Raw genomic sequence first — 24,791 nt, 5'->3', positions numbered from 1 at the left:
TCTAATGCTGAGATACATGATTCCATTATAGGAAATGCAAAGTTTTAGTTTAGTAAAACTATAACACATATGGATTATGTATTTCCTTTACCAAACTCAAGACAAAAGATAAATAACTGAAAGAAACAGTATGCATTCTAAATATCATAGAAATCAGTGTTCAGAAATTCCCTTTAATGATTACATAACACCTCTAAAAGGAACACTATGTGCATTTACACATGCAATATGTTTATGCAAATTTTTGCCTTTAAAAATAAACCCACATGTACATTAAACAATACAGAATACCAAAGGCCATCACTTAAGAAGAAAGAGAGTCTTATTCCTTTAGCCAATTTCAGCCTTCAATATGCAAAATCTACTCTTTCCTTCCTCCCAGTGGGAAATGTCCAATCCTGTTCTTTCCCTTCCCCCACAGAAAAGCTAAACCCTTATTGTGTCTCCACAGCAATCCCCAACCCAACAAGTTTTCTTTCTAAGTCAGATTTCTTCCCAGGCCCAGTCCATAACATGGTTCCACTGCTGAGTAGGAAAAGGGGAAGGAGAGGAGAGAAGGTATGCTATCATGCTCAAAGGAAAGAAGAAAAGACAGGGTTAAGGGGAAGAAATAAGGGAATATGTGTAAGAAAGGGAAACAAATGTAGTTCTAGTAGCTCTTTTCCCTATCCCATCCTAGTATCTATCCTAAACTCCTCCCCTTTCCTCCATTCCTCAAGGTTCTTTCTCCCCCAAGCCACTCTCATTCCTTGATGCAAACTCCCATACCCATATTCAAAAAATTTTCTTGGGCTTCCCTGGTGGCGCAGTGGTCGAGAGTCCGTCTGCTGATGCAGGGGACATGGGTTCATGCCCCGGTCCAGGAAGATCCCACATGCCGCGGAGAGGCTGGGCCCATGAGCCATGGCCACTGAGCCTGCGCGTCCGGAGCCTGTGCTCCGCAACGGGAGAGGCCACAACAGTGAGAGGTCCGCGTGCCGCAAAAAAAAAAAAAAAAAATTTCTTGGCGTCCCTGCTCTTAATACTTGGTAGTGTAAGGGTGAATAAATGTGGAGTAATTGCACCTGCCATGTTGGCAGTGAAGGGAGATCTATTTCTAGTATTCAAAGATGGAACTCAGTGTATTTTCCCGTAGAAACATTGTCATAATTTTTTAAATTACTTAAAGAGTGGGAAAGAATTTTCATCCTCTCTATTCCCTCAATCTATGGAAGAGAAGATTTTGAGAAGTTGGGTGACTTTCCCAAGATTACACAGCTAGTATAATGGTAGCACCAAGACACCTGAACCACTGATCCTTTTCACTAAACTACAGTGCCTCTTTAATGATCAAATTTGATTCATCTCTGGAGTGTAAGAATGATATAACAAGTTGATAAATAAGCATAATTTATCATTAATAGGAAAAATGTTGATAAGATACATAAAATCTCATTAGAAGGAATATAATAAAATTTTATATTTACTTCTGGTTGAATTCCCAAAAATGATTCAGTATCTATCTTCTTATAAATCATCAGTATCTAAACCAAGTACTATATTAGACTTAACAAGGAAACTTTTTTCCCTTTTTACTATGGAAAGAGGACTAAAGCATCACCTATCACTACTTCTATTTAACACTATTAACAATACTGATACAATTTTTTTTTTTTTCGGTATGCGGGCCTCTCTCACGTTGTGGCCTCTCCTGTTGCGGAGCACAGGCTCCGGACGCTCAGGCTCAGCAGCCATGGCTCACGGGCCCAGCCGCTCCGCGGCATGTGGGATCTTCCTGGACCGGGGCACGAACCCGTGTCCCCTGCATCAGCAGGCGGACTCTCGACCACTGCGTCACCAGGGAAGCCCAAATACAAAATTTTTGAAGAAAAAGAAATAAAAGGTAAAAATGTAGAAAATAAACAATATCAGCCTTATGCAAATGACATATTTTTTAAAGTGAAGGAAAACAAAAATTACCGTAGGAAGTAATTCTGCTGATCCAACTTGTTGAACATAAGATAAACCCACAAACATATAATTCCTTTATACAGTCAGAAAATATAAGAGAGATACCAGTTGCAATAGTAATAAGAACATAAAACACTGAAATATTAATTTAACTTGGTAATAACAGATTTTTCCCAAAGAAAAACTATATAATTTTAAATAATTATATATTAAATATATTAAAAGGAGTAATTATAGTAAATGAACTAATTATATAGAGCAAGAGATTTTGATCTTAGTTTAGAAAATTAAATATTATTTTTTAAAAACTTCCTAGATTCAGATATAGATTTAATGTAACACCAATTAAAACTCCTACTAGATAGTTCACAGAATTTGACAAATTAACAGAAAACTCTATTGAAAAAATTAGTGGAACATGTACAAAAATGATTTCATTATATTATTGATCATTACATCAGTACCTATAACATTATGAAGTAGGAACTATTATCTTCATTTTGAAGATAAAAAAACTGAGGCTCAGAAAGGTTAAGTAACTTGCCCGAGGTCACATAGCCATTATGAGGAACTAGAATCTGAACCCAGAACTAGTCTTACAACAGTGATTGCAGAACATGGAAAATAAATATTTAGTTAAAACTATTTAAAAATTTTATGGAAAAGACAGATATGATGAAATATGTTAGAACTAAAAGCGTCTACAAAATATCATAGAGAATTAAAATAAGGAAAAATTAATATTATTCATTGAATCTTATTATCCAAACAAAAAAAGAACTGATATAATTTATTTCAATGAACAAAACTATAAACCAGAGTAAAAGCACATCCCTGCCTGCCACCAACAGATGGCACTAGCAGACACTTGTATATAGTCACTTTGTGCTTTCAACAAATGGACTTAAAATTGTGGTTAAGAATCAAACCTGTTGGTAAGTAGAGAAATTTCTAAACAGTTTTTACTCAGATTTTACTTGTTAAATGGTCACTTGATAGGGACAGTTTACATAGTTGGGAAAGCAGATAGTAATTTCTCCCTTAGCATCATGAGAATTCAAAGAAATGTAAATTAAACCAACTGTAATTTATAGCCACCAAGCAAAATAAGTAAAAACAACCAAAACCCAATTAGGTGGGCCTGTGAAGAAATACAGGTCTATAGATTCATTGCTAGAAACACTTCATATTGGTCCAATTTTTATGCAAAGTAATCTGGCAGTTCATAGCTAAAATAATGAAGCTAAAACTCTTCATTCTCTTTAACTCTGTAATTCTCTTCAAGAAATTTATTCCAAGAAGGAAAATTAAAACTATTGTATGAATGTTTATTGAATGCTATTCATAATAAAGATAATTTAAAGCAACCCAAATGCCAAACAATATAATACTAACTACAAAGATTATGGTATATTGATATACTTAGAAATATGTAGGTATCGAATTTTACCAATATGTAGACCATGTTTAATACATGGAAACATTTATATGCGAATTAAAACTATGAAAAGTATGCTGCAACAAAGATGTGAGGGGCATATGGAAGGGAATAAAGAGTTTTCAGCTTACAAACTGTTTATGTTTTTGTTCATTCAGTTAATTAATATAAATATTTAAATTTAAGTTCTAAATAAAAACTTCAGAACATAAAAATAAAAGTAATTTTGTTTCTATTGTATTAGTTTATACTATAAATGTGCATTAGGTACATAGGCTGGTTGGCTTACATAAGAACTAACAACCATGTATAACTTTGTATGGAAAAAATGCTTGTTGAATTTTAAACTAAACTAACAAGTGGTCTCTTAGAACATAACCACTCATAAATTGAGAACAGCTTACTTTGAGTTTTCAAAGGAAGAAGTGACAACGGCATTGGGTATTCAGGTATGTTTCTGATGCACTAAGAATACAGTACCAAGGAAAAAAAAGCATTTTTATCCTCCCTTCTCTAAGTAGTGTCCATATTCATGAAGAACCACATTCTATTAGCACTTCAATTTTCCTTTCCTTCTGTTCTTTCTTCCAGATTTCCCCTTTCCCTAAATTCATTTTCTTCCCCATACCAACAGAAAACAAAAATTACTAAAATGATTTTAAAATCTTAAAATAAATAATATCTGAAAAACTGACTTGTCACTTATCAAATAGCATAGCCATTTGAGAGCAATGACTATATTTTACAAGAGTATATTAAAGCTGGGCAGTTACAAGATTCTATTTCACAATAAAAAACAGTAAAATGAATAGTCATACCATCAAACTGGTCTTCTCCTTCAGTCATAAGTTCATCATCAGAGCAAATACTCAGAACATTTACCAACATTTCTGTCACTATTAAAAAAAAAAGTTACACATTAGTTTATCATATTCAACTATCTATATGTATACAGGGCAACTATTTATACAAATGATCCAAGAAGACGAACATATTCTGATAGCAGAAATGATGGAATTAAAAGCTATGAGGGCTTTTAAAATGAAAGAAATTAAGTGGCTAACGAGCCTGAGAGATTCTTTATGGAATAAGTTTTCAGGTCTCTCAGGAAAAAAAAAAAAAAATGAAGCCCCCACAGGGCTAAGAACAGGGATGAATAACATCTAAATACATACATTTAAATTCTTCATTTATGGATACAGCATTAAGGAGTAAGAAAGGGACCTCCTTGGTGGTCCAGCGGTTAAGACTCCGTGCTCCCAATGCAGGGGGCCTGGGTTCGATCCCCAGTCAGGGAACTAGATCCCGCATGCTGCAACTAAGACCCGGCACGGCCAAGTAAATAAATACATATTTAAAATAAAAAAAAAAAAAAAAAGGAGTAAGAGAAAACCATGGCACAGTTCCACTGTTTCAAAAAGTTTCAGGATTCAATCTTTTAAAAACTGGCTCCAGCAATTCCCCTGAAACTTAATTCCTAAGACTACTAATGACTATCTAACAACTGGAACCCATGGTTCTTTTTTAGGTTTAATTCTCCTTCACCGTTCTATATATTTTTTTGCCTTCTCTTTTCCCTTGGTTTCCAGGATTCTACTCTTCTGTTTTTTCTACCTTTCAGACTATTTTTCCCACAAATTTGGACATTCTCAAGATTCTCTCTGCAGTCCTGTTGTTTTTATATGTTCAATCTCTTGGTGATTCCATCCATTATTATATATTTTCAACTACCACCTTTTGAAGATGATTCCAAACTCTTTATTGCCAGTCTCGACCTCTCCTTCAATCTCTAGATTTCCCTGCCGGTTTTACTGCCAACTGTCTCAGACTATTTGTATATTGTCTGTTTCCCCTACTAAAATGAAAGCTTCATGAGTGCAGGGTGCTGTTCTGTTTACTACTGCATCCCCAGAGCCTGGTACTATGCCAGGCACATGAGAGGCATACAGTAAATATTTGACAAATGAGTAAATAAAAAAATTAAAGGTATAAGCAAATTTCAATTAATCATAAAAACGCCTATTGAATATTAGCCCCTGGATGTCCTGATGGCACCTTGAAATGGACACATTCAAACAAAATTCAATACTGCCCCTATTATTTCCCCTATAGTATATTAATAGCACACCACATGTCAGGCACTGTGCTCAAGTTCTGGGATTCAGATATAAAAGGTCCAGTCTCTACCCTGTAAAAGCTTACTAACTACTAAGGATAAATAGTTATATATATACATATTATATCACAAAAAAGTGATGAGCACTATGCTGAAAGTACGCAGAGTTATGCACAAGATCTGCTGAAGAAAAGAAGGCTTTTGGGACTTCCCTGGTGGAGCAGCGGTTAAGAATCCGCCTGCCAATGCAGGGGACACAATTTTGATCCCTGGTCCAGGAAGATCCCACATGTCACAGAGCAATTAAGCCTGTGTGCCACAACTACTGAGCCTGCACTCTAGAGCCTGCAAGCCACAACTACTGAGCCCGCATGCCATGACTACTGAAGCTCACGCACCTAGAGCCCGTGCTGTGCAACAAGAGAAACCACCACAATGAGAAGCCCGCACACCGCAACGAAGAGTAGCCCTCGCTCACTGCAACCAGAGAAAGCCCACGTGTAGCAATGAAGACCCAACACAGCCAAAAATAAATAAATAAATTTATTTAAAAAAAAGAAAAGAAGGCTTTTGGTAGAGGAATCATGAAGTAGCAATTTGCCAGGTGGAGAGGGTAGATAAAGCACTCTAAACAGAAGTTAGAAAAACTATGAAGAAGTCATATAGATCAGTGGAATAAAATTGAGTCCAGAAATGAAACCTCACATTTAAGGTCAACTGATTTTCAACAAGGGTGCCAAAACAATTCACTGGGGAAAGAATAGTCTTTTCAACAAATGGTGCTAGGACAACTGGATATCCACATACAAAAGAATGAAGTTGGACCCCCACTTCACACCACACACACACACACACACACACACACACACACACACACACACACACATTAAGTCAAAAAGGATCAAAGACCTAAAAGTAAGAGCTAAAACTATAAAGTTTTTAGAAGAAAACATAGGAACCAAGAAAGTGAAAAGATAATGTCACAGAACAGGAGAAAACATTTGCAAATCGTATATCTGATAAGGGACTTGCCTCTATAATATACAAATAACTCTTACAACTCAATAGTAAAAAGACAAATAATCCTTTTAAAAATGAATCCATTTAGAAATAAACATTTCTTCAAATAAGATACGCAAATGTCGAATAAGCACATAAAAATATACTCAACATCATTATTCATTAGGGAAATGAGATACAATTTCATATCCAATATGATGGCTATAATAAAAAAAGATACATAATAACAAGTGTTGGCGAGGATATGGAAAAACTGGAAACATTATACACTGCTGGTAGGATTGTAAAATGGTATAGCTCCTTTGGAAAACAGTTTGACAGATCCTCAAAAGGTTAAACATAGAGTTATATGACCCAGCAATGCTTACTCCCAGTTACATACCTAAGAAAAATGAAACCATATTGTACAGGAATGTTCATCGCAGCATTATTCATAGTAGTCAAAAAGTGGAAACAACCAAATGTCCATGAGCTGATGAACGGATAAATAAAATGTATATCCACACAATAGAATATTATTTGATCATAAAAAGGAATAAAGTACTGATTCATGCTACAACATGGATAAACCTTGAAAACATTATGGAAAGAAGCCAGTCACAAAAGACTACATATTGCATGATTCCATTTACATGAAATACCCAGAATAGGAAAATCTATGGAAATAGTGAGTAGATTAGTGGTTGCACAGGGCTGGAAAGAAGATGTGGGGGGAACTGGGGAGTGAATGCTAATGGACACAAGGTTTCTTTGGGAGGATGGTGAAAATGTTTCAAAACTGATTGTGGTGACAGATGCACATCTCTGAATATACTAAAAACCACTGAATTACACAGTGTAAATAGGTTAAGTGTATGGTATTTGAATTATACCTCACTAAAGCTGTTATGAAAAAATAAAGAAAAAGTAAGAAGGCATGAAATTTAAACAGCATATAGTACATTAAGGAAGTTGGCTGGGCTGTTTCATACCTGGAACATAGAGAACGTGAAAGAAAAAGACAAAAAGTGAGGCTGAAGAGAAAGTAGGGAAGGTCCACATGTGACAGGCTAAGGTTTATCCTGAAAGTTACCAGAGTCATTTATGGATACTAAATAGTAGCTTTTAAGTGTGTAGTGCTTTCCATCTAGAAGCTTAGCTGTGAAGGAAAGGCAAGAGAATCATAGCACAGTAGTAGTCAATGAAAGATATCAGAAAAAGGAAATGTTATTTATTTTTTATTTAAAGATCATATAGATTTGAACAATTTACAAAAGAGCTTAGAAGAGAGAGTTTGAAGATATAGAAGATGTAAATAATACAGTAACTTTCCTGAAAAAGCAGAAGGGTAATGAAATATAAGGACAAGTTAGAAAGGCTAGCCCTGGATAGAAGGGTCACATCTTCAGCAGGATAAGAATTCAAGATGAGTGCAGTTTATTGGGAATTCCCTGGTAGTCCATTGGTTAGGACTCCACACTTTCACTGTCAAGGGTCCGGGTTCAATCCCTGGTTGGGGAACTAAGATCCCTGCAAGCGGTGTGGCATGGACAAAAAAAAAAAGACTGCAATTTATAAAGCAGGGGAACAGTCAGTACAGAAAGCTCCCATTAATGGTACGTGTTCTCTCTGAGAGTAACGGAAGTGGCTAGAAAAAGAAAATGTTTAAGTAAAAAAGATAAAATTTTAGAATATATCCTAACGGAAATGAGTGAGGAAGCAGACTAGTGATATAAAGGATGTTTGGGTACTACTGAGAGCCTAGCTAATGCTAGAAATCAAAGGGTGGTACCAAATCATAAGGCTGTATAAATATCTCCAACAGTGCTTTATATGTTGACTGTAAGAATGGAAAAAATGGATAGTTAGACTTTACTGGGGCTAACATTTATAGAACAAAGTAGAAAAACGAGAGAAAGGAGTTTGGAGGTGTGTTAAGAAGAAAGAGAGGCAAGGGGGGATCTGACTAAAAAAGAAAACAACACGTTCAAAGGCCTAGCAATCCCAATGAAGATGAAGAGAAGCTATAACTGAAGTAAGCGGTTGCTAGAATAACAGAAGTTTCATCAGAGTGTGTTAATAGCACTATCATTACCAGACTCAACACATCCAAGCCATTTTCAACCATTCCCTCCTCTTAAACATGCAATCTTGTTAAGTCTCACTGATTCTTTTACAGTTCTTGCAGTTCTCCCATGCTCTCCATTCCTAATGCTAACAGGGTTTCATTATGTTTCCATTTTGACTCCCGATGAAGCTTCACAACAGGTCTCCCAATCTCTAGTCTTCCTTGCAGTTCACTTCACCAGAGTAATTTTTCTAAATGACTATCATGATTATATTCTGTTGCAGTTGCTTCTCACCATTTATCAAAGTTCCAGATTCTCTGTTTAAGTGATCAAGATCCTCCTGATCTAACCCTGACTTAACTTTTCATTCTTTTTCTACTACTGTCCTTCATACATCTTACTTGCTAATCTAATTGAACCCCTCAACATTTGTCAGTGACGTTATGCTTTCTTCCTTTCAGACTCAGGATTGGGAAGTTCTCTCACCTAGAATTCTCTTGCCCAGATCTACCAGCACAATTCCACCATTCTTTAAGCCCCAGTTCAAATGCTACTTTAATCCCTCTGACAGATATAATCTCCTCTCTCTTGTTAATTCCTATAAAACTATGCTTGTCTTGGAGCACTTACCATATTACATTTTATCATTACTTATGTATCTTTAGTCCCCTATTAATCTGCAGAGACCCAATATCTTACTTGTATTTGTGTATCCTTAGTACCTTGAATAAAACAGACTTTCCAAAAAAATCTAGCAAATGAACAAATCCTACATGTATGACCTTCTACAGAAGATCACACTATGCTGGACTCTCTGAAACAGAGGTTCTTAAATTGGGGCCAATAAGCCTGAGTGGGGTTACCAATCCACTTCAGATCTGTAAACATCCTCAAAATGTTACATACGTACAGATGGTACATATATTTCGTACATGAAATTTTCTGGAGGAAAAGTCTGTAACTTTCACGAGATTCTCAAAAGGGTTTTGTATTAAGAAATTAATAAATGTATTTGTGTACTTTAATTTTTTTAAGAGTCCTTATCTTTGAGATTCATTCTAAAATATTTATAGATACAAAAAATAACAGCTGAGATTTGATTCAAAATAATTGAGGTGTGGCATGGGAAGTAGTGGATGGCGATATAAATGACACAGTATTGGCCATGATTTGATAACTGTCGAAGCTGAGTAATTAGTACATAGGAATTCATCATATTATTCGCTCTACCTTTGTATCGTGCTGGAAATTTTACAACATAACATTTTTTAAAAACAAAATAAAAAGCCCCCAAAAGGCTAAAAAACACTACTTTCATCTAACTTTGGGATTAAACCAGCCTCCAAGGAAGCCTCTGGCTTAGTTAGTTTAGTTGCTTCCCAGGGACTAGATCAGAGCCAAACTGGCTTTTTCGATGCGGAATCAAATGAAGTGCCATTTGCTGCTTTTCACACCAAAAGAACATTTTCATTAGAATGAAGAAGTAGTTAGGCTATTTAAACAGCTAACATGTATTAAAATGGAAAACTAGGCAAAGAGTTTGAGAAAATTTTCTTACTGTGCTCAACATTGGTTAGGATTCTATTTGCATATAATGTTCAAATCTGAGATTCCCAGTTTTAGAAAGATATGAATAATTTAGAGAAGATCCACAGAAAAACAACAAAAATGGTCAAAGGGTTTGAATACGTCCTCACAATAGCTAAGATGATTTAGAGTGGCAAAAAAGAACAGACGATCACTTAGTAGCAGACTTCAAATGTAGGATCACTGAATTCCACTGTTCTTCACTTATGAGAGAGCCACAGAAACTAGATTAAATTTCTCAAAAGGAGTTAGACTACATGATTGTTAAGTATACTATGAGATCTAAAATTCTATGATGTCCTGGTTTTTGATAGGTGCACTCGTTGAGAAAACCTATTATCTTCTCTCTCCTTGTTTGAATACTCATAGCATAAACATTTAGATTAGATATAATGAAATATTTCCTTTTTTGTGGAGGCATAAGAAAATCAAATTAGAAATATCCATTCTCCTCCTACCTTATCTTCCCTGCTCTCCCCACCCCCCACCCCACTCATTCTTCATTAAAATATTTGTGTTGCAGTCTAGCCTGGAGGCAGGAGAATGAGCAAGATGAATTCTTAAATTTCCTTTAGCCTGATGATGCTATCATTGAACTATTTCTCATATACCAAAGATAGAAGGTTATAAGTGTAATGCATCCCTTGCACCTAAGCCCTTTACTGGCCCCCTTCTCAAATGCTAAAGTGGGTAATTCTATCCCCATATTAATGTTGACCTACGGAATAACTGACAAAGACCAAAGGCAATCTGCAAAAAAACTGTTTAACATACACAGTTTAAGTATTAACTCTGAAATGCAGAACGAAAAATTGCCTTGGCAGAAGTAACATATCTCAGACAGAAAGGAACATTTTGTAACACAGAAGAGGTGAGAAAAAATAGAGAGGGATATAGAACAAAATGTTTTACAATCATGTCTGTACTCTAATATTCTTATATTCCACGTATGGAAACTGAGGTATTGCTTTGTGGGAAAATTAACACTAAAATGGAAAAAGAAGAATGTGATAAGGTAAGGAAATCTTAGGAACTCTAAAGAACTAGAATAAAATACAAAAACAAAATCTCTTAAATAGCATTTATTTTTTTAAAAAAGCCTATTAAATACATAGTAATAGGAATCTCTAAATTATCAGAAAAGCATTACCACTAAAATTGTATACATATTTTTTTATATAAGAGAAGAAATATCAGGTCAGAATCTGAATTTCTCTTTATCATTTTTGAGAGTACAGAACTGCTACAAAATGACTAATATTGCCTCAAATGAGGGCAATTAAATTCTCCCATGAATTGCCATGACATCCCCAAAAGTGGTGTTAAAATATGTAAAAGTGTCCATTCCAAAGCAAAGCTATTCCTCTATTCCTTCATAAAATATTTAAGCTAAAGAAAAAAAGAAAGAAAACCCAACAGCTGAAGACAACATCAGGCTATTTATAAGTCTTCTCCCAGTCCTCCAGACACCCTCAGATGGGGGCTGTAAACAGCTAACTAAAATATCTTTGAGGCTCTCATATCCACACCCACTGACACAAGTAGAGCTGTAGCCACAGTGAAATTAGCCTTCAGCTTCCTTTAGCAAGTAGTATATGCCTGCAATAGTACACTGGAGCAAATATAACAGTAATAAAACAATTTTTTTAAATAAAAATCATACCTTTTTCTCCAACAAATGGTAAAGACCATGTGAAGACATCCATAAAATTGGGCAACCAGTAAGGATGTGGAGAACAGTTAAATTGTCGAATATTCATCACATTATTTTCATACTTTAATACAGCAGCTGCAAGATAAGTCTGAATGTCAATGTAACAATTTGCCTTTAGCTCTAAAAGTCTAAAAACACATATAAGCAGAAAAATATCTTTTTAAGGGGGTGGGGAATCAAGGGGTGAGTAGAATGAGGGCTAGTAGCGAGAGGTAGAAATTTTTAGTAGTAACACACTTTTGCTTTTAACACACTCTTATGTAGAGCATACTCAGATCTTCACTTGTCATTATTAATGAAATTCCCAGTCTTTCTCGAATGTTTATTTTACTTTATAATCCAATGATAAACATGCACTTTTACTAAATCCAAAATTGTGAAAACTCAGTTTTTAGAGGAAACACAGAATGACAATGAGCAATTTTCTAGGTTTAAAATTTCATACAAGTTGGAAGAATTTAAGAGGATGTTTTTAGTTGCAAGCAACCTGAAAAGGACAGCTAAATGGAAATAAAGCAAGAAAAAAAAAAAACAGAAAAGAAAAAAATTTGGAACATTTTATTTATGAATGTAGGAATGTACTTATTTCATGTATTATAAGAAATCAAATGAAACTACTACAAAAAATATTTTACTTCATATAGAAAAAAATTCCATTAAAATACCGAAAGAGAAAATATTATACAGGTAACATACTCTTCTCAATTTCAGGTATCTTTTTAATGTTTCATAAGTTGATATAAACAATACCTTAAATTAATCTGACATAGATTTCAGTCACTAGTTATATTATTTTATGGGACACTGGACTAGATGGGCTAGATTCTAATCTAAGCTACAGCATATACTAGCTGTGCAATAGTTAGCAAATTAACTAATCTGTTTCTCATTTATAAAATAAGACTAATATGTTCACCCTGCCTACCTCAGAAGTTTAAGGTCAGAGAATGTATTTCACATGAAAGTACATAAAAGTATAAAATGCTTTGTAGATACTATAATAATTATGTGATTACTTTTCTTTTTTCATTTTAACGTAAAGCACTGAAATGTAGATGTTAAATTCCAAGATTTGGGATTCTAGCTCATATAGAGTCAAAAGTAATATGTTTGTTTCCCTTATGAAATTCCCATGAAATAAACATATTTAAATTTAGCCTCAGAAATTAAGGGCTGATACAAAGCATTCGGCTTTAAAAAAGAGAGAGAGGGCTTCCCTGGCGGCGCAGTGGTTGAGAGTCCGCCTGCCGATGCAGGGGACAAGGGTTCGTGCCCCGGTCCGGGAGGATCCCACATGCCGCAGAGCGGCTGGGCCCGTGAGCCATGGCCACTGAGCCTGCGTGTCCGGAGCCTGTGCTCCGCAACACAGAAGAGGCCACAACAGTGAGAGGCCCGGGTGCCGCAAAAACAAAAAAAAAAAAAAAACAACAAAAAAAAAAAGAGAGAGAGAGAGAAAGAATCTAGAAAATTGCCTTACAGATGGAATGAAACATTACAAACATATCCCATACCATGTAAGCACTCAAGTCATTAACACTATGTACAGAATCAGAACTACCAAGAGACATTTGATTCTGACAAGACAGATTCAATGGTTTGAGTTTCTTTTCTGAGTACTAAGAAAAGTGATCCCTTAACCTCCTGAGTTAAACTGACGAAGGACAACCAGTAAGTCAGTAATCAACAGAGCACACTGACAAGGGGAGGTTACAGGTAGAAAGTTAAATGTAACAAATCAATTCTGAGGATGGCATCCAAACTTAGATATGTTCCTCTTCAAAAATGAAGCCATGCTTCATTAGGTATCTTTATAGAAGCGTCAAAATTTATAAACCAAAATATAATTTAAAAGACTATTTTAGCACTGGCATAATCCTTGGAGGCTACAATGATACTAGCTTCTAAAGATTACCAACTCAGTTAATGTCAATGGTATGGTTGTTTTGGTAATTAATACAGTATGGAGTTCTTGTAGCATACTCTGTATTCAAGTTATTATACAGCTTGCTACTGTCTGATCTCTGGCAAATGTTTTAATCTTTTAACTATGATCTATACTCTTCCAAAAACTCTTATTCCACTCCTCTTTTGAACTCACACCACAACCCATATTTAGCAACGACCTCATTATTTCTCTAAACGTACTTTTAAAAGTCTTTAACCTTCTGTTCTTTCCTCCTGGTACAACCACTCCAGTGTGACCCTGGAAACTATGGCATAGTCAACTGAATTCCAGACATGTCAAGACAGAATAGAAGCTGGCTTCTTAATTTCCTCTTCTGAAAATGTGAACTACGTAAACATACTCAAGCTCATCTTCAGTGTCCCTAGCACACACTTAACTAGATTAAGATCCTTTGGTATTATCTCTCAATAAACTGTGTTCAAAGTTAAAGTAAACCCAGTTATTACAGACAGAGCAAATTTGGAGGGAAGAAGGGGGAACAGGAACCACCAGAAAGAAGGGAAATTAAAAAGACGTAAGAAAGGGCTTCCCTGGTGGCGCAGTGGTTGAGAGTCCGCCTGCCGATGCAGGGGACATGGGTTCGTGCCCTGGTCCGGGAGTATCCCACATGCCGCGGAGCGGCTGGGCCCGTGAGCCACAGCCGCTGAGCCTGCGCTCCGCAACGGGAGAGGCCACAAAAGTGAGAGGCCCACGTACCGAAAAAAAAAAAAAAAGACGTAAGAAAAAAGGAAGAAAGATCAGTAAAAAGAAAGGAAAGGGAAGAATGTATCCCAGAAAGGAGGTCAGATTGACTTAATCAAAGCCTCAACTACAAATCATCATGGGGCAGTAGAGATAAAAGTAGGGAATAAGAAAGGGAAAGCAAACCTAGATCAGTGAACATAAAACAAGAGACATGATAAACAACTATGCGGTACAAATACATGAAATGGTCAAAGCAGCAACAGCAGCTTTATGCAAACAAGAAAACATTCTCTTGACTATAAGGGGGAAGATTTAAGAAAGGGGAGTTTGAGAAAATCATGTTTATTTTTGCTTGACGTAGTTACCTCAGAACATTCTTTCACAAGGCAGCTTTTGTGAATGACAAGTTGTGGACTGGTTACATATGACTTAAGTTTCACATTTTGGATTTTTATTTCTTGCCCTCTCCCCTCCCTTATATCTTATACTTTTTTATAATAAGATTTGGATAGTTACAGTTTCAAACAATACCCCTTTTCTATTATATTTTCAAAAAAAAGTCAATTTATATATTAAGTTGTTTAACAATTTTTTTATCAACAACATCTTACCTTTATTATTGTAGACATCTAAGTAATTAGGTGCCGAAAAAATTGTTATTAATGAAGGGAACCCTGTAGTTTGACTTTTTCTGTACATTCTATAGCTGCAAAACAAATAGCTTAATATGCATCGTAAAGCATCAATCATGGTTACTAAGTTTGATTTGTATATAAGGTGTTAATTTGGGGCAGGGAAACAGAATTCTTACCCTGCATCTTGAGCTTCATGAGCTCTAATAATCGATAACAAATTATTGTTTTGCAAAAATTCACACACTGCTGGATAGCTGTGGGGAAAAAGAGTAAATTAAGTAAAATAATGACTTTCTATATGAAGCATATGCTATTTTAACAACTACAATGTGATTAAACTTGGATTTTTTTCCTTACTTATAAAAATAAGAACATCCTCGAACTGTATTGTGACTAAAATGTTCCTGTGATTTTTCATTTCCAAAATCTTCAGAAGGATCAGACCATAGCAAGTCACACATTGGTCCAAATGCAGGTGGCTCTTTGAATCTATCTAACTGTGAAAGAAGAAAAGAAATAAAGAACAGAAATAACTTGTCAAAAAGTGAGAATGGAATGGACATAGGAAAGTGGTACCAACTTTAAATATTGTCCATACTACATTGTTCTGAATGGTTAGAAGATATTTCCATAAAATATCAGTATATTAATTTTTACCATTACCTAATCTTGGCAGTGAAGAGAGGTTTGAAGCTTCTAGTCTCTATCCAACAAAATACTATAAATAGGAATCAACTCTTAGAACTAAAATATATACTCACTCTCCTAATATCATCCAGTGTGTGTATTTCTGGTGAAAGTCCACCATGAACACAAAGAAATTGTTGGTTTAAAAGTGCAGCAAGAGGCAGGCTATCAAAAGCTTCCATACAAGCTTCATAGACTCTTTCTGAATATTTAATTTTACCTAGAAAAAGAAAAAAATTCAATAATTGAAAACTGCATAACTTGTTGATCATTTTGAAAACATGTGTGTGTGTATACACACGACTATTAAAACCAAGGTAAGAAAATTAAAGATACGGGAAACAGCCAAGTGGCAGCCAGGGGTTCCGACTGGGTAAAGGGGTGAGTTTAAAAAGGCAGCAAGGAGAAATTTAAGGGACAATAAAACTTTTCTGTATCATGACTGTAGTGGTAGGCAGCTCTATTCATTTGTCAAAACTCAGAACACCACAAAGAGTAAATTTTACTGCGTAAAAAAAATTTTTTTAAAAAGGCCAGCATCTTGCCCCATTGAATCAAGAAGGATAAGCAATGTTATTGATCTTGCGAAGACAAAATATGTGCTCTCTCTAAATTTATTTTGTGTATGCAGCAGATAGTCATAAAATGTTACTAAAAATAAATAAGTCAAATCTCTAAAAATAGTTAAACTCTTCACCTTTATAGGCCAAGAAAGGCAAAATTAGAACTAAAAGTTAAAACAGTGTTAATACTTTATTTTATTCTAAAAGTCAGTGACTACTTTGTTGTTATAGGCAAGACTACTATATCACCACAACAAAACTCAAGGTCCATCCAATTAAAAAAAAGATTTTATTCATATGTTGCAGGAGCAGAGGCTTTCCTTTAGCCTACAATGAACACTTAAAATGGGCAGTGAAGCAAGAAGCCAATATAACACAAGAAAGACTCTACCAAACTAAACTCTCATCTACTTTTAAGTAGATATCATACACATTCTCTTGCTCCTTTATACTTTTAAATTCCTGGATATTTTATGTTTTGGGTGGGATTTTGGCGGACCGCTTGTTCCTTATCTAAGGGAAAAAAAGAACTTAGTTCCTACTTCACTTTTTAATATTGTAACATTCAAATATGAGAAAATCTATATCCAGCAAGCAGAGGTTATAAACTGATAGTCTGCTGACAGATCTGTTTTCCAACACTGTGGTTTAATAAAAATTTTAATTTGATTGCTTTTAGGTCAAGCATGCACTTCCCAGGTCTCATCTTATATTCTTTAGGTTACCCACCTGATCCTTGAAGTTATATGAGCTTGCCACCTCTGCCATTATCCATCACTATATCGATCTTTATTGAATCATGTTTTGAGCCTCAATAATTCTGAAGTTATTTCTAATTTTAAATCTTAACTCTAAGACTTAATACAGCCATGAATATTAACAAGTACACAGCTATGAGGTGTGAAAAAAGGTCAAACACTGCTCCATACCATATGGTTGCTTATAGCTATTAGATTACCACAGCCATAATAATTTAAGAGAGAAATGGGGTAAACTTTGTAGGTTATGACCTTCCATTCATTAATAGTGTGTTTAAAACAATCTGCATAATTAAAAAATAAGTAAAACAATCTGCAATGATGATTAATCTGCTAAGAATTTTCATGGGAACGCCTCAATATTGATGGAGAGAAATCTCCAACGCAACATTTCTTTTCTTTTGGTTTATATTCATCCTGTTAGAAAAAATAATTCTAACGTTAAAACTACATACAGAGCTCAAAACTGTTCCTAGGTACATATGTAAAAATCAAACTTAATAGGAAATACTGAAATGAAAACATCTGAATAAAATTAAACACTAGAGATCACTAGACAATCTTCCTCAAAGCTTGACACATTCGGACACAAAATCTGTTCTTACATGTTGCACTGTAAAAATCGTCAAACTCTTACTACCGACATCACTCCAAAAGAATACTGAGGAAGTGAAAATATTTCTCATGGCAGTACTCACATTCCTGCTTAAAGGTAAAATATTCAGTAAGGTGTCTGCATTCATGGTTGCCTCTCAGAAGAAATAATGTGCTTGGGTATAGAATCTTCAGGACCCATAAATATAAGACACACTACAAAAGAAAATGTTTCCAGTGAATTAATCTTATATTTTTGTTTAACTAAGCTGTTTGATCTTTGCTTCTTTTCTTCTAACCCTATTACCCTTACAATCTCTATCACTCTTCATTATCTTTTTATTATCTTTTTCTCTTTGTCCCTTACTAAAACATAAGCTCCATGAAATTAGAGACTTTGTCATCTTATTCACTTCTGATTCTCCACTCTTAGAAAAGCACCTAGCAAATAGTAGAAGAGCAATAAATATCTGTTGAATGAATGAGTCAAATAATTTAATTACTTTAGATTTACAAATTGTTTGCTGTAAAAACAATTAGCAGATTGGGCTCCTCCTTAGGTATACCAATAAATAAAACAATAACAATGTCAAAAATAATAGCAGCTAACATTTATTGAGTACTTATAATGTGCCAAGCACTATATAATTAATTCCCCTCCTTTATTCCTCAAACAACCCTACGAAGTATATAATATTATCTCTATTTACAAATGAGGAAACTGAAGCAAAGAGCTTAAGTAACTTGTCCGAAATCACAAAACCTCTAAGTAATGGAGATAGGATTCTGATCCTCTGATCTTAAACATTATGCCATGCTGCCTAATGAAGAGAATAACCATGCTTTATGTTTACATTGTTGGTTATGAATGTTGCCTTATATAATGTAGGTGCTTATTATGTGAAATGATTCAAAGATAATTCAATTTCTTAATAAAAAGAATATTAAAACAGTACAGCAACTATTTTTCCCTAAATACACCTAACATAAGAAACAGACTCAATCCCACTACTGGGCATATACCCTGAGAAAACCATAATTCAAAAAGAGTCATGCACCACAATGTTCACTGCAGCTCTGTTTACAATAGAAAGGACATGGAAGCAACCTAAGTGTCCACCAACAGATGAATGGATAAAGAAGATATGGCACATATATACAATGGAATATTACTCAGCCATAAAAAGAAACAAAATTGAGTTATTTGTAGTGAGGTGGATGGACCCAGAGTCTGTCATACACAGTGAAGTAAGTCAGAAAGAGAAAAACAAATACCGTATGCTAACCCATATATATGGAATCTAAAAAAAAAAAAATGTTTCTGAAGAACCTAGAGGCAGGAATAAAGGAACCTAGAGACAGGAATAAAGATGCAGACATAGAGAATGGACTTAAGAACACAGGGAGGGGGAAGGGTAAGCTGGGACGAAGTGAGAGAGTGGCATGGACTTATATATACTACCAAATGTAGAATAGCTAGCTAGTGGGAAGCAGCTGCATAGCACAAGGAGCTCAGTGCTTTGTGACCACCTAGAGGGGTGAGATAGGGAGGGTGGGAGGGAGACGCAAGAGGGAGGAGATATGGGGTTATATGTCTAAGTATAGCTGATTCACTTTGTTATAAAGCAGAAACTAACACACCGTTGTAATATACTCCAATAAAGATGTTAAAAAAATAAAATTTAAAAAAATAAAAAAAGAAACAGACTCACATTTTACTTATTTGGTTAAAAAAAAAAGGAAAGACTATTTCATATGTAAATAAGCTTGGTTTACATAATCATATACAAAAAGAAAAAACAAACTTCATTTATTTATTTTTTTGGCCGTGCTGCTTACGGAATCTTATTTCCCTAACCAGGGATAGAGCCCGGGCCCTTGGCAGTGAAATCACAGAGTCCTAACCACTGGACTACCAGGGAATTCCCACAAACTTTATTTTAAACAAGTTAAGGTATATGAAATGTGTAACTATTCACATCTTCATTTTACTCACAAGAAAAAAATAATTAAACTGGGGAAATACTTATTAAACACCTGTCCTTTTTCCTTATTCTGATTCTTTATTATTTTCCTTTTATAACAATAAAATATATTAACAGTCAGCTACTAAACCCTCTAATACAAAGACATACATACCAACATGCTCAGGTACCAAGTAATCTTCCTAAAATTTTTTATTTTATTGTTTTTGTCAAAGCCCCCAATCAGAATAGAATTTTAAAAAAAAAGCCCCCAATCTTTATATTAAGGAGGGCAATTTTCTAGTTTTCTTGAAGGCTCCAGGGAAGTTTGAGGAGGCTGATGATGAAACTATGAATGGAAAGGGGAACAACTAAGGATAATAAAATTCCCAAGGGAATTTGGGTGGACAGAGCCCTGAGCTCTCTTCCCCACTAAGGATCCTAGCATACCTCAGAAAGGAGGTTGAAAACACTGGAGGAGAATTAAACAACAGTAATCGGCATGGAAATTCACCAGGTAAAGCTTCAGTATCTAGTGGGGGAGATGGTTAAGAGCACAGGCTTAGAGTCAAACTGCCTAGCTCCACCATTTACTAACAATATGACCATGGGCAAGTTATTTAACCTCTCCAAGCCTCAGACTCCTCTATAAAATGGATAAAATAATAGTACTTACCTCATAACTTTGTTGTAAAGATTAATCAATGTGTATTAAGTGCTTAGAATATGCTTGAAACACATTAATGCTAACACACCTATCTATTTGTAGAGCTTCTACCCAACAATTTTACCTGTAAGAATCTGTCCTGTAGAAATAATTGGGCAAGTATATAAAGATGTATAAATATATATATATAAAGTATATAAAGATGTATAACTAATATGGCTCACAGAAGCATCACCTATAATGGCAAAAAACTGGGAACACCTTATATGCCTAATAATAAGTTGATTAAATTGACTGTGACTTGTTTAGTCAATGGAATACAATGCAGCTATTAAAAATGATGCTATAAATTTATAATTATTTACCTGGAATGACATCACAGCATAGGGATTTATGAAAAAAGGAAGTTACAGAACCTTATAATAGGGTTCCATTTTCATTTCAAAAAAGGAAAGAAAGAGATGCATATATTAGAAAATACAAATTGTTCTATATTTATATCTTATTTTAATTTATATAATTAGAAAAGTAAAAGGAGCAAAAAGAACCATCTACTGCTAAGTGATAATCAACAGGTCACTTTAATGTCTCAAGTTTTTTAAAACAAATACTTTCAGAATGCATAAAGATTCTATATGATATATTTGGGTTTTAATTGCTATGGAAGGAGGGATAGAAGTACTAGAGTTTGAGCAATAAACGCACTGTAATATATTTTATTTAATCGGAAAAAATACAATTAATCTTTTTTTGCATGGGTGAATGCCTTTAAGGGCAAGAGAGATAAACAGCATTAGCTCCTTAGGGCCACTAGATAACAGGGCAATAAAGACCCCTTAGTTTGCTTACAATTTCCACTGGGAAAAATGGCAATTATAATTACATTAAGAGTGGCACAAAGAAAATTAAAAGAATAGTTTGAAAGACAGAAGAGGAATAAATAGTAGCTTTACTAAAAACTTTAGAATATGCAGAGGTATTAAAAAGAACCCAATACAGGTAATTTAAGGAACTTATTTTATTAGGAATTAATGGAAATCATCTATGATAACACTTAAAAGCAAATCAAATGACAGTATATGATTATTACCTCTATACTAAAATAACCTCTGTCCACATAATCACCAAGAAAAAGGTATCGTGTATTAGCAGGTGATCCTCCTACTTCAAAAAGTTTCATCAGATCAAAAAATTGGCCATGGATGTCACCACACACTGAAACAAGAAGATTATTAGATATGAAAAAAAAACTCTGAAATAACAAATTTTACTTAAATTCTAATTTATTTTACATAAGAGATAGTGTAAAATTATATCAAGAAAGGTCTAAGAAGGAAGTAATCTATGAGGAGTCATGATAGGGATGATGTGTATACAAGTGTTCATGTGCTCAAGATCTAGAACGAGATATAACAAAAGTAATGAAATTTGTAGTCAGTGACAAAATTTTCATCTAACTTCATAAAGCTCCTCTTTAGGAAGCCAAGCATGCATGCCTTAGGATGACAAAATTATAATGGTGGCAGTAAAATCTCCATTCTAACTCCATACTTTCTGTTGACCTGTAAATGATCACTTTTGGTATCTGATACAGCATTGAGGTATTTGCCCCTAATGACTGAAAACAAAGTAAATAAGTATTTGTTGAATCAAATTCAGTGATGGCCAACACAACTAATGAAACCTTCACAAAAGCATACTAGACTAACTTCTGCACTCAGATTATTTAGGATCATGTTTATTCATTGAAAACAGGCAAAAACTTTAAAAAGAAAATAATCTGGAAATTCAAGATAATGTCCATGTAATATTAATTTAGTATACAATATGAATGAAGAAGAAACAGCTTTATATTTAGGTAAGTAAATAATGGTGCAGTAAAAAAAATAATATCCAAAACATAAATAAGTGTACCTGTAATTGGAGCCTCTACTTCTATCATGGTTTTCTCTCTCCGAAGAATGGCAGCACCCTCATTGATAATTCTAAGTGCAATTTCTTCATCTACCCGACCTTCTTTTACTAAGTGGTTCTTCAAAACATCAACCCTGGGTATCCCATCCATATCAAAAACTTCTTCAGATGTCAAGCGATGCGTTGGGGGGAAAGGGACAGCTGCAATTTTTTTTAATTAATAAAAAATAAATCACTATTAATATATTAACATAAAAACTAATCAATGGATCTAGGTAAATAAGAGTAAAAACTGAAAAGCTGAAGTTTTGCTTCTTCATTTACTGGATGGGGTATTAATTTTTTTAAAAGCTTTTTTTAAAAAAAGAGTAATCAAACTATACTGCCTTATTAATAATCTATATATAATAACAGAAGAATTATTAGAGAAATAAACTGTCTCACAAAATTAAAAGTTCTTTCAGGATAACTAAAGCTTTTTTCTTTAAGCAAAAACATTTTTTGGTAGAATTCTCAAAACATACATTCTTCATCTTAAATGAAGTACAATAAATATAACTTAATACCACATAGGCATGAATAGAAAGAAATCCCAAATATAAGGTGATCTACCAACTTCCTATTAAAAATACATAAAACAATGCCTGCTAGCCAACTTGAATAGAAACTTCTAGGGATATAGATTAAAACAGCCAAATGCTTATTGATGGAATTTAAATTAATTCAGATGCACATATAGACTTGAAATAACATTAATAAATCACGATAATTTTGAAATACTGCTTTTTCTCTTACCTTCATGTTTCATAAAATACTTTCATTCAAAATCTTTACACAAATTTTTGACATCAGTGTATTCCTTATCACTGGATTCATTTTTTGAGTCATCTAACATACTTTTCAAAAGCAAATCATCCTCACTCCCATTTAAGTTGTTTGAGATACAGCACTTTTTAAATACATATTCAATGCTATCACTGCAAATTTATCCTAAGCCACAATTTCCATTTGTCTAACTACTGAAAGAGTTGGCCTTTTTACTCCTGTAGCATATATTTACGATTTCCACAAGTAATTACCAACTGTATTGTTTTAAACTGATATTTGCTTCTTTCTATTCGTAAGAATTTAATCATTAAGAAACGCCAGATGAAAAAACAAAAGACAAACTGATTTCAACCTAAAGCTCTAAATCCATTGTCATTGAATAATCCAGTCACTTATTCTTACTTATAATGTTAAAATCAATATTTTTCTCTCACGCCTGTGATTCATTTCTCATGACTGTATTACCATTCTCTTTAAACATTATTGTCTTTAAACATTATTATCTTCTTCATATACTGGGAATTTTCAACAAAAAATAGTACAATGATTTTTGTCTTCACTATAATTGAAAATACTTTGCTCCTGTTCAAATGAAATGAGATTTAAAATACTGAATTTAAACTGATATTTGTTAAATGGAATGGAAAACGTGAAGGTCCATTTTCAATGGTATCTACCACAATTTTGAGGTCATATACCTAGGAAAAGTTACTACATATCTGTTAAAATTTTTTATTCCTTCTTTACTGAATCCAACAAATGACATCTTTATGCATTCAAAATCAGCTTGGATTGAAGTAGTTTTAGGCCCTTTACCAAACAGTACTTTGCTTTTCAAAACAAAGCAAGCAAGAGGGCTTCCCTAGTGGCGCAGTGGTTAAGAATCTCCCTGCCAATGAAGGGGACACGGGTTCGAGCCCTGGTCCAGGAAGATCCCACATGCCCCAGAGCAGCTAAGCCTGTGAGCCACAACTACTGAGCCTGCGCTCTAGAGCCTGCGAGCAACAGCTACTGAAGCCCGCACGCCTAGAGCCCGTGCTCCGCAACAAGAAGCCCACGCACCGTAACAAAAGAGTAGCCCCCACTCTCTGCAACTAGAGAAAGCCGGTGCCCAGCAACAAAGACCCAACTCGGCCAAATAAATAAATAAATAAATAAATATATATATATATATATTTTTTTTTTAAAAAAAAGAAAGCAAGAGAGAAATTTATAGTAAGAATTTAGTCTACCTATAGACTCAAATGTAAGGCAGATCTCTCTTTTCTGAAATAAAATTTTTAAAGAAAAAAGTCACTTTATATTTGGGCATACAGTACATACTATTTTCTTGATGTTTCAGGGCCATCACTGGGATCATCAATTATTATGCAGAAGACTGGAAAAGTATAGGACAAACTGTTTCTTCACAGTACAACTTAAAAAAAACTAAAAGCAGGGGGCTGGGTTAGAATTACATCAATTACCTAAGAAGAGTAAATAACCACATTCTCATAGGAGGAAAAAAAGTTAGGAAGAACTCAGTTCTTATAAGTGAGATAAGAACTAAGGCAGAGGGATATCAACCATTTCTAAAAGACTTTGAAATCATCAATCCCTGTTGCTTTCATCTTTTTTGATACTTAGTAAAACAAAACTTGAACTTGCATTTCCCCCCC

At 34.4% G+C, this 24,791-nt stretch overlaps 1 protein-coding gene across 5 annotated transcripts in view; it reads right to left on the bottom strand.

The window, feature by feature from the left end:
- The window catches only part of PPP3CB (protein phosphatase 3 catalytic subunit beta), a 48,162-nt gene that overhangs the window by 11,648 nt on the left and 11,723 nt on the right, over positions 1–24,791 (bottom strand). For all 5 annotated transcript variants that reach the window (XM_060034794.1, XM_060034790.1, XM_060034795.1 and 2 more), the window contains exons 2-10: positions 22,306–22,506; positions 21,482–21,606; positions 17,865–17,976; positions 15,920–16,065; positions 15,516–15,655; positions 15,335–15,412; positions 15,135–15,229; positions 11,823–11,948; positions 4,207–4,284 (exon numbers count right to left, since the gene is read on the bottom strand). In XM_060034794.1, coding sequence (XP_059890777.1) covers positions 4,207–4,284; positions 11,823–11,948; positions 15,135–15,229; positions 15,335–15,412; positions 15,516–15,655; positions 15,920–16,065; positions 17,865–17,976; positions 21,482–21,606; positions 22,306–22,506 — 1,101 coding nt within the window. The remainder of the gene's footprint in view (positions 1–4,206; positions 4,285–11,822; positions 11,949–15,134; positions 15,230–15,334; positions 15,413–15,515; positions 15,656–15,919; positions 16,066–17,864; positions 17,977–21,481; positions 21,607–22,305; positions 22,507–24,791) is intronic.

This window comes from Delphinus delphis, chromosome 16, assembly GCF_949987515.2.
Source record: "Delphinus delphis chromosome 16, mDelDel1.2, whole genome shotgun sequence".
Taxonomy (NCBI): Eukaryota; Metazoa; Chordata; class Mammalia; order Artiodactyla; family Delphinidae; genus Delphinus; species Delphinus delphis.
This window is presented reverse-complemented; position numbering and strand designations above follow the sequence as displayed.